The sequence below is a fragment of the Strix uralensis genome, chromosome 9, assembly GCF_047716275.1.
Source record: "Strix uralensis isolate ZFMK-TIS-50842 chromosome 9, bStrUra1, whole genome shotgun sequence".
NCBI classification, from domain to species: Eukaryota; Metazoa; Chordata; class Aves; order Strigiformes; family Strigidae; genus Strix; species Strix uralensis.
In genome coordinates this window covers 29806548-29817182 of record NC_133980.1, presented here as the reverse complement: position 1 = coordinate 29817182, position 10635 = coordinate 29806548, and the positions used below count along the sequence as shown (strand labels likewise).

At 49.8% G+C, this 10635-nt stretch overlaps 1 protein-coding gene across 3 annotated transcripts; it reads left to right on the top strand.

Annotated features, from left to right (window-relative positions):
• The first annotated feature begins 3154 nt into the window (after positions 1 to 3154).
• On the top strand, positions 3155 to 10540 carry GAL3ST2 (galactose-3-O-sulfotransferase 2). Of its 3 annotated transcripts, none has more exons than XM_074878061.1 (4): positions 3155 to 4210; positions 8547 to 8624; positions 9048 to 9327; positions 9419 to 10540. In XM_074878061.1, the coding sequence occupies exons 1-4, from the start codon at positions 4185 to 4187 to the stop codon at positions 10277 to 10279; spliced, it is 1245 nt and encodes a 414-aa protein (XP_074734162.1). In that variant the 5' UTR covers positions 3155 to 4184; the 3' UTR covers positions 10280 to 10540. The 3 variants fall into 3 exon arrangements, with proteins under 3 accessions (XP_074734162.1, XP_074734163.1, XP_074734160.1); XM_074878062.1 differs by lacking the exon at positions 3155 to 4210 and adding an exon at positions 4222 to 4565; XM_074878059.1 differs by lacking the exon at positions 3155 to 4210 and adding an exon at positions 4573 to 6845.
• The last annotated feature ends 95 nt before the right edge of the window (positions 10541 to 10635 follow it).

Sequence of the window (10635 nt, the reverse complement as noted above, 5' to 3'; positions counted from 1 at the left end):
CTTTTGGTCTGCCCTGAAGTGGACAGGTATCAGTTGGGCTAGATGATTGTTGTAGGCCCCCTCCAACCGGACTGTTCTATTCTAAGATAGGGTTTTTTGTTGTTTTGTTTTTTGGGGTTTTTTTTCCTACAGTCTGTCTCTGTTTTGAGATGACAGGAGAGATTGGCATTTACAGTTTGGTGTACAAAGCCACATTGTCCTGCTTCTGTTATCAGAGGGCAGGCCAAGCCATCTGCTAGTGAGTCATCTTCTGGTGTAGGCAGTGTTTGCTAGTCACATCCATATTTGCCAATACATGTCACTCTCTTAACCTAGGCTCTGTCGTGTCCAGGTGAAGCAGATGGTTGGGAAAAGCCCAGGGGGTTGCCAGAGGTAAATCACGTCACTAACCTGACCGCAAGAGGTAAATCACGTCAGTAACCTGACCGCCTTCTGCAACAAAATACCATTTTGTGTCGACATGGGGAGAGCAGTGGATGTTGATTGCCTGGATGTCAGCAAAGCGTCCCACGCTCCTTCCCACAGCCTCCTCCTGGACAAGCTGGCAAGGCACAGCCCGAGTTGGGGGTCTGCAAGGTGGGCTGGAACCCAGCTCACCGGCTGTGCTCAGAGGGTGGTGATCAGTGGGGTTTACTCGGGTCTCCTGGTTTGGGAGGCCTCACCAGACTCTGTGAGACTAGGAAAGGTGTTTGCTTTACCCACTAGCTGTCTTCTCCATTAGCTGCTTTGCAGTGATTTCTGCTCTTCCAGTGTGCAGTGAAACAGATGTTCCATCCAGAGCCTTTTTCTTGGAAGAAAATCATTTTACAGAGTCTTTTTTTCTTCTGTTTTTAACCAGAACACTGTCTCTACAGGGCTGCAAGCTGTTGAATCGCATTAAGGCTTACGCTCAGCACCGTGTTGCGACACCCTTCACAATACAATTCTAAGGTCACAACTCTCAACTGGGCCACACAGATGCTTTTAACAGAAATACCTCTATAATGCAATCTCCAGTGCCAGTATCTAGGCCCGCCCTCCGGTCTCTTCCCTTCAACTCTTTCTCTCTGGTATGGGTGCGCTCCCCACCCCTCCCTTCATTTCTCAGGACTGCTCAGGGAGGAGCTGATCAAAGCAGAGTGAACGATGCCATCATTAGCAAAGAGAAGACAGACTGTGAAACGCAGTCAGCCTGTGCTGCTTGTGTATCAGGTGATGCAAAAATATGGAAAGTCCATGATGTTGTTAGAGAAGAAACGTACAGGATTTGCTTTCTGCCAAGCTAAGCTGATGCAGCTCGTTCTTTCCGGATCAGGCTGTTTATATTCTCTGCCTTTTTCCTACGCCATTCTTTCTCTTTTTTTCCCCCAAACCACTGACCGTAATTGTTTAAAATACAGGCTTTACACGTGAATGGTTCTTTTTGGGAAGCGGAACTTTCCATACTGCTTTTTTTCAACTACATATGGAGAGAGTGCTAGGGAGGGAGTCAGGGCTGACAGACAACCTAGTGCTGTGGCCAGGGAAATTCCGGCACAGCTACCTTTAGCCATCTTCTTTACACATGAAGATCCTTAAGCTCAATGTAAGTTTACCGTTCCAGCTAAACAATAGAGCACTTACCCTGAGGGAATAGAAGGGAGGAGTTATCGTAGTGTTATTTTACAGTATTTTTCCTAGACCTTAAACACCAGTATTATCCTTCTCTTCCATGTTCTCAATGATGCTTTCAAATATAGGTTCACTGTTGTATATAGGAGGGAGAGTCAGGGTGGGTACCTATATGTGTGGGGGGGTATTTTTGTAAAGCAGCACGGTGGTCGGAATTTCTTCTCTGAAATTCTATTTTTTTCTAGGACAGACGTAAATATTAGAATGATGTGGGTGTGGATGCTCGATGCTTTGAGGCAGTGGTTTTCTGGCACAGTGAGGAAGCATTTGACTCTTTGTACTGGTTTTGGCTGGAATAGAGTTAATTTTCATCATCGTAGCTGGTGTGAAGCTGTGTTTTGGATCTGTGACCGGTGTTGATAGCACAGGGATGTTGTAGCTGTTGCTGAGCAGCGCTTGCACAGCATCAAGGTCTTTTCTGCTTCTCACCCTGCCCCACCAGTTGTGCAAGGGGTTGTGCAAGAAGCTGGGAGGGGACGCAGCTGGGACAACTGCCCCCAACTGACCTAAGGGATATCCCATAGCATAGGACGTGCTCAGCCATAAAAGCTGGGGAGAGAAGGTGGAAGGGGGCGGTTCAGAGTTGCAGCGTCTGTCTTCCCAAGTCACCGTGGTGTGTGATGGAGCCCTGCTTTACCGGGGATGGCTGAACGCCTGCCTGCAGTGGGAAGTACCGGATGGATTCCTTTCGCTTTGCTTGGGCGCACAGCTTTTGCTTTACCTGTTAAACTGCTTTTATCTCCACCTGCAAATTTTTGCACTTTCACCCTTTCGATTCTCCTCCCCGTCCTGCTGCTGGGGGGTGAGCGAGTGGCTGCGTGGGGCTGAGCTGCCCACGAGGGCTGCCCCACAACACTCCCCTAAGCAAGCAGGCACGTGAAGTGGAGGCAGTGTGGAGCTATTAATTCAGCATCCTGCCCCAGCTAACTAATTCTGCATCAGCTGCCTTACCTTCACTGCTTCCAGTCTCAGAGCAGCCCAGCCCCATGTGAAGCCAACTATTTCTGCACAGCACCGTGTTTTTCTGCGTAACCAAACCTGACAATTCATGTACAACACCCCAGGAGAGATCAATGAATCAATTGTAAAAGTGTAAAAAATGGCCTTTTGTGATTTGTGGGCTCTACCAGCTTCTGAGCAAGGAATTGCACAGCTGACGTCTATAATGTAACAGGAGAAAGAAGTCTATTGAACATGACCCCCCCTGCCAGCAGCAGCTGACACTGTGCCAAGAGTAACCCTAGAAATTCTTCGTTAAACAGCACACTGGCTCATGTTCTGCCAAGAAACTCAAGGAAAGCAACCCTATACCTTGCTAATCTCTGAATCTTGATAAGCACTGGAGTTGGGGCTGGCCTGAGGAAGGTGTGATTTAAAAACAAATGCTGTCTGTTTGGACACTCTGAAGACATAGCAGTGCAGGTGAAGGATGCCAGAATGCTGAGGACTGGGCTCTTGGTGTGGCACCATGGGTGGGGAGGGAAGGGGGACTATGTCAGGAGGTGCCTGGGAAGTAGCACAGCCATAAAAGACCAAAAGCAACAGCTTAATCCGCTGTTCCAGGCTGGGAGATGTGGGTAAACTTTTTGTTGCCAAAATGAGGAGAGCACCGACTTCATCCCTGGCATGGGGAGCAGGGAGATTACCCCACCTCCAGATTTGCAGGACAAATCCGGCTCTCCTGGGGCAATTTGCAACCATCAAACCCAGTTTGTGAATTGCTAATGTACAGCAGCCTTGGTGGAATCTCAAATTCCTGCGTAATGCAAGTTGTAATAGTTGTTACTAACACCAGAAAGTCACTTTGTGGACAAGTAGTAAAATAACACCCATAGGGGCAGGAGCTGTCTCCACAGCAAAGCCTCTAAGCTCTTAATCTCCAGCTGCAATATTTGCATTTTTACTGGGGAAGAGTTTGAAGTCTAAATGTTTTAAGGGGGATTTCTGGTAGGTGAACACTGTTCCTGTATTTCCTGTTGCCAAATGTGTCTGACAGAGAATTATAGTCCTAAACCACTGAGCAAGAAGAGGAAGGGAATGGCAGGCACTGGCCAGGGCACCAAGCAGTGGCGGTGGGCAGGGAAGGGGCACAGAACGAGCGCTGTGACAGTGTGCAGGGTGACAAAGGGGGTGATGCTGCCCTGCTCCAGCCCCCCGCCACCCTGCCTGGGTCCTGCTATGACCCCCCCCACACCTCCCAGGATGAAGGGGGGGGGTCCCCACGAAGGGGGTCCCTACTAAACCCTTACTTCCCTGCAAAACGGTTACAAACCTCATCTCCCGAGGCAGCTCTTTGTACCTGTGTTAATGTCGTGCCATACCAGCGCTTTTCATGGCTTATTAATTAACTTCCCCCCACCCCTGGGAACACTTAGCCACTCCCTTTGTCCTCACCTGTCCCAGCCATTTATAGCAGCGATGGGATGCTAGAAATAGAGACGTGTACGCTAAGAGCCGCAGGAGCCCGTGGACGAAAGAGGTATTGGAGTCGATTTGCAAAGGAGGTATTTTCTAGCTTGCAGCAGTGAGGCAGCATGAAAAGCCCTGGGTGCGCTTTAAGGTAAGGGGAGAGGGAGGTGAATGCTATGGGTGCAGAATTAAAACACGGTTTGTAGAAAGGTCTGGCTCAGGTAATCCCTCTAAGTTGTTAACAACCTATGGAGTTAGTTACAGTTTGCTCTAGGGTCGAGATTAATTTCGCCGTGAATGTTTCTTTCCTGTATTCCAGGTCTTTTAATTTGAAAGAACCTTGTTAGCTTGACACAGAGATCTGTTATTTTCGGCTTAAGCCAAATGAACAAGAAGGTTGTCTCAAGCCTTAAAGCATCCGTAGTGGCATCTCCAAATTCGACCTGAGAGGTAGTTTTTCCGTGTTTTCTTCCTGGCTGGGAGATGGCACGGCGCGGGTCAGAAAGGTGAGTCAAACCTCTGGTGCCAGCCCTGCTGACAGCTCCGCAAGTTTTTTGGCTTCTTAGAAGGATTTTGTGTCTTAGCAATCAGCTCCCAAGTGCTTCCTCAGAGGGCTCCCAGGCTGGTTGCGTGGCTATCGTGCTTAGGTAACTTGTGCGCGAGATTCAAATTGTGGCTTTGTCTCTTTGAACTTTGCTTTGCACAAGACTAAAGGGGCAAAAAAGTAGATGGTGGCTGTGATCGTGCCCTGCAACTCTCAGCTATGTCGGGCCTCACACATCCTTCCTTGTCGTGGGCAGAAAAAAGACATCGTTGCAGGCATGATCTCATATTGTGCCATACCCTCCATGCTCCCATCGATACGCCGTGGTTACGAAATCCCTCTGCTGATGGCTGTAGCTGTTCGTATAAAAGATCAGCTCTGTCTTCCCTAACGCCACGTACCTGCCCTTCAGCCTGCGTGTGTGAGAGAGTCAACAGTAAAATACCTCTCAGGCCTGTGGGACTTGTCTTTCTCGAAGGGATTAAAGGATGGGCGATATTTTAGCCAACGTTGAATATGACATCTATTGGCCCAACACATATAGATTTAGAAGTGGCTTGGTCAGAGACTCGCAGTCTTGTGACAAAAGGGGGGGGTGTGGCACTAAGGGAACACTCTTTAAGAGCGGTGCTGGCTCTCACAGAGGTGTGCAGGGGCGGTGGGTGCTGAATGAGTGGTGAAACCCCCCGTGCAGGTTTGCAGGACATGCTGACGCTGGTGACAGCCCCTGCGAGTGCAGCTGCGGGTGGCCAAGCTCCGGGGGCTGATGGGGATGGGACTCCCTGCAGTGACTGGGGACAGGACTCAGCTGCACGAGTGCACCGACCAGTGCCCTGCGTACCTGAAACCCTCTCCTCTCACCCTGGGCTCTGTTTTCCTGCACTCCTCCCTGGGGGTCACCTCGATCCCTGCCCTTGGCCCTTTCCCTGAATGCCTCCAGTGCTCGCCTTCGCTGGGCTGAGGTGCAGTGGGGTGGAGGTGGCTGCAGTCTCCTCCCTGTCCCCACTCACTCCCCGGGCTGGAACCTTTCCATTCACACATCCCCAGGTAGGGGAACAAGCACCACGCCACAAGATACCATTGTTTGACACCCTCAGGACAAGCCCATCATTTCCGCGTGGGGACTGGCGCCTCCATGGCCTACGTGCCAAAAGAATCGGTCACTCTTGCTCCTTAAAACTGGCCATTCCAGGAAGCTGCCGTGGTTTTGGCAAGCCCAACGTAGGCTGGGCTGCCACTGCTTGTGGTGACAGCGTGGACATTGCTCGGCTGCAGGTTGCTGTTGTCTTCAGGACAGTGACACAAGAAGCAGGGTGAGATCTGCACGGCCCCTCAGGGCTCACTAGTGGCGCTTCGGTGCCCGTAACTTGCCCACAGGGCATGTTTGGTGCTGCAATACCAGTCCCTTGAGCTGCACCAGCAACACTTTGAGGTTTCACATGCCTAGATAATCCGGACTCTTATCCCTCCCCATGTCTCCATGTGAAAAAGCCAGCTGTTGCTTGGGGCTTTCAAAGCATGTCCAGACAAAACGGATCTGCTGGGAGCATCCAGTTGTGCTGGAGGTGGGCTCGGTGTGCTGCATGTGTTTGAAGATTTGGAGTCAGGACAGCACTATGTAATCTCTTATTAAAGTAAACGACTATTAAAATATAATGGATGCCTTGAGGTGATAAGATGTTGAGGTCTACAGAGTCTGTCTTCTTGCAGCAGAAGGGACTGTTAATCCTTCTGGAGCATATTGTGATCCTGATCTATCTTCAGGGTTGTTGAAGGTGTATGCTGATTTATTTGCCCCACAACACATCAATCTGGGTAGCCGTTGTGGGGACACCACCCAAACAAACATGCGGACCGTTATTGCACGTGTTAAAGTCCACAGAAAAGGTGCAGAAGAAGGACATCGCCAGATGGGCTTAGGCAAGACTTCCAGGCAGGCAGGATGACATGTTTTGGAAAACCATCGCACCGACGTTGGCTTCAGTTTAAATGAAAGACCAAAAAATAGGCAGGGGCTGCATTTGGCAGATGTGAGCCTGCTCTCTGCCTGTGGGCCCATCTGCATTTCTTCTCCTGTCTCATCTCTACTTACATAGAGCGATCGAAGAGAAGGGGATTGTCTCACCCCCATCCCCCTAACAGCCCTGGGACCAAAAAATTAAATATTGATGAAAGACTGCCTGCAGCAATGTCTTGAAACTCTTCATGCATGCAGAAACTGTGCTGCAAATTCCTGTCAGAGGTTGGTACCAGCTGTGCCTGAGGGTCTTCCCTGGCTTTGGGAAGGGCTCTTCTGCCTGAGAATTTCCCACTTGGGCTGGGGTGCCCTTGGACAAGGAAAGCACTCTCGTGCAAAGCAAAGCTTGAAGCAAAAGTGGTTTCCGGCAGGTTTGCGTGGTGAGCGAAGTCAAATGCTTTTCTGCAGTGCCATCACGATGTTGCGACATCACCGCTTGTCTCCGCTCTTCCACTGTGTTTACATTCAGTTTGTGGCTCCCTGCTCAGAGCTAGTGCAGCTGGCTACGGTGGCTGATTTATCTGCAGCTCTCCATGTTCTGTTGGGCTTTGCTCCCACCCTCTCTCCAGTGTTCCACGGCCGGGTCCAGGCTGTCACAGCCCAGCTTATACCGTGGCCAGTCAGTGGGAGGCTGTAGACCGGGCCAGATAAAGCTGGTGGTTGCGCTCTTGTAAGGCCAACTGGAAGGAGCAATTCAGTGTCTTCCACATGGTACAAGCTGGAGGCTATGGAAGCCACCACCCTGTGTAGCAGGACCATGTGTGAGGACCCCCTGGCCAGAAGGGCGGTAGAAAGGACCACCAGGTCCAGCCCACAGCAAGTCACATACCCCCATTGACCCTCAGACTAGGCAGGCTTGGCGCCTGCCTTGTTCGTTTGGGAGAGTGGGAACTACGAGTGTGACCATCCCATGCTGTAAATGGGACTATATCTTCTCAAAACAACTTAAAGCCCAAGCCAGATCTGCTGCATTTTAGAAATGGTGGCTGGAAACATAGAATTCACACCAAGTTAAAAAAGCTTTTAGGATCGGAGAAGCCAGGTCAAGCTTAGTGATGAAAAGTTTGTTTTTGGTGGGCATCAAACCTTCCTCTGCGTGTCCCAGCTGGAATGTACTGACATGGTGGTTGCATAATTAGTGCTGGGAAAGACTCACCCCTCATCATTACCCAGGTAAAGCGGGGGTCGATGAAGTGCTTGGTCCAAAGGGTTGCCTCTCAGCTCAGGCAGTTTAAAGTCTGGCCAAAGTGAGGAGATCTGATGAAAGGATGAGGCTGAGCATGAAAGCTGACCTGGGAGGAGAAACTGTCACAGCAGGGAAGCAGTTCTCTTGTTTGAAAGCAGGGGGTAATTAGTCCATTACAGGTGCTGTTGGGTTATTAATCGGTTTTCTGTATTGAAAAAAATCTCAGTTACATTGAAAAAAAAAAAAAAATCAGTTTAGTGTTTCTTTGAGATCCCCATCTTCTGGAGTGATATGATTACAGCAGCCACTCAGATTTCTTACCAGGGGAATCCTTATACCCCTACAAAGGGCTCATTTTCTAGTGAATAGACTAGAAGTTTGAATAGTGAATAAGATCTAAAGCCACAGAAACCAAAAGAAAAGCAAAACAAAAGGCATCAGAGCAGAGTGGGAGGCTGTCGGAAGATCTTAGGCTCTGCCCGAAGTAGACTGTGTCTAGACAGAGGCTGAAGTTCAGGAGAGTGGTAGTGAAAGTGGAATTTCTCACTGTTCTGCCTCTGAGCTGCTGATGGAGCTGGGGGAGCCAAAGGTACCTCGCACCAATGAGACATAAAATTGTGCTCCCGGTGATAAAAATTCCCAAGGGCAATACGCAAAGTTTGGTGGTTCACGTTCAGGAAGGACCATCAGATAAAAATCCACTGAAACTCCTCTTTCTTTCTTTCTTTCTTTGTTTCCAGGCAATGTCTCATTTTCAGCCTTTGCCTGGGACTCATCTTCCTGTCAGGATTCTTCCATATGAAGAATAAAAAGTACATGTAAGTGAAGCAGAAACAAGGTTGCATGACTTTGTCTGCCCAGGGCAGCAAGGATCTGACCTGTGACACTTGATTTAACTCTCACGAGGTTTTGGCTAATACTGGCAGGGCATCAGCCCAAAGTTAGGTCCACATTTGGGCAGGCAAGGGATCAAATTAACCAAAGTGCAGCTCTTTGGGTCAAAATAAGCCATATGGAAAAAGAAAAGGGGATTGATCTGAAGCCTTTGGGTAAGTGAGGACCTGGAGAAGCAGAAAACTGACATGTACATCTGAAGGATGGGGCTTGTTTGAGTTGGTGCCTTGCACCAGATGCAGGTGTGGTATCAGAAGGAGAACTTGCTCAGGTTTGGCTTTGCCAGGTCTCAGAGATGAGGTACAGCACTGGAGAGGCTGTTCTTCCCATCCCTTGCCTTCCTGCAGAATCTCGAAGAGCTCCAAGGTGCTGCTGATGCCTTCCATGCCTTGCCATGCCAAGACTAACGTCATGTTCCTCAAGACTCACAAGACGGCCAGCAGCACTGTCCTGAACATCATGTTCAGATTCGTGGAGAGGTACAACCTCACTGTCGCCCTCCCAGCTGACCAGCTCGTGCACCTGGGCTACCCAAAGACCTTCCTGGCCCGCTTTGTGGAGGAATTTCAAGCCATAGGACAAAACTACAACATCATGTGCAACCACCTGCGGTTTAACCCCTCAGAGGTAAGAAAGAGCCGTGACACCTGTGGAGAAACCTGGTTGAATAAGCAGTGCCTCCAAACTAACAGCCTCTCTTCTCCCTCCCTGCAAATAGGTGCAAAAGGTGATGGCAGAAAACACCTTCTACTTCTCCATCCTGAGGAACCCCATTCCTCTGCTGGAGTCTTCCTACATCTACTACAAGGACACTGTCCCTGCCTTCAGGATCTCCGAGAATGTGAACGAGTACCTGGCATCACCCCTGGAGTATTACTATCCAGAGAATTACAAGCAAAATATCTACGCCAGGAATATCATGTGGTTTGACTTTGGCTATGACAACAACGCAGTGCCCAACGAAAGGTACATCCAGGCGGTCTTGAAGGATATTGAAAAGAACTTCCATCTGATCTTGATAGCAGACTACTTTGATGAATCCATGATCCTCTTGAAGCACACTTTGTGCTGGGATCTGGATGACGTGATTTACTTTAAGCTCAATTCCAGAAGCCAGGACACCATCCAGACCTTGACTCCGGAAAGCAAGGAGCGGATAAAAACGTGGTGCTCACTGGACTGGAAACTCTACCTGCACTTCAACCAGAGCTTCTGGAGCAGGATTGAGGAGACCATAGGACTCACGTTGCTGGAGAAGGAGGTGAATCACCTGCGAATGAGACAGAAGGAGCTCATGGAGACCTGTCTCTCGGACCAGGAGGCAGTGGGAAAGGATTACATCAAGGACAAAGCTTTCCTGCCTTTCCAGTCAGGGTCTGCAAATATCCTTGGGTACAACCTCAGAGAAGACTTAGACAACAGGACTCTGAGAATCTGCCAGAAGATGGTTATGCCAGAGCTCCAGTACACATCCTACCTTTACAGTCTCCAACACCCGCACAAGAAGAGGAAGCGGTTAGGCTTGCCCTCGCTGTGGAACAGTTCCCAGGAGAAGATGCAGCTCTCAACTCCCAACTAGGACACGCGACAACCCGCTGAGATTTCCCACCACTGTGCATCACCCTACGTCTGGCACGTGACTGGCCCACAGGACTCTTGCGTATGAGGGGGAGGCGGGGGGGGGAACTTTGTTTGGGGCCACCAAGCTGGCGGTGGGTCCCTTTTTGGGGACCTTGAGCCAAACGCTCTGGCTGTCCCCCTGCTGCTGCCAAGCGCTGGGCAGGCTTTCAGCTGGCTTCAACATTCCTGCCTCTTAATCATTAATCACGGGCTTAATCATTTTGTTTGCATTTGACTTTATTTAATAGCCATCATTATGTCCAGGATGGACACAGCTCACTAGAGCAGGTCCTGATTTTCGGTGTTTAGGGGGAA

Excerpts from the sequence above, each read along its gene's own strand:
- GAL3ST2 (XM_074878059.1), top strand. The coding sequence starts at position 6,772 with ATGAAAGACTGCCTGCAGCAATGTCTTGAAACTCTTCATGCATGCAGA. Across the intron at positions 8,625-9,047 it reads ATGAAGAATAAAAAGTACAT|AATCTCGAAGAGCTCCAAGG; the intron begins GTAAGTGAAGCA and ends GCCTTCCTGCAG. Across the intron at positions 9,328-9,418 it reads TGCGGTTTAACCCCTCAGAG|GTGCAAAAGGTGATGGCAGA; the intron begins GTAAGAAAGAGC and ends CCCTGCAAATAG.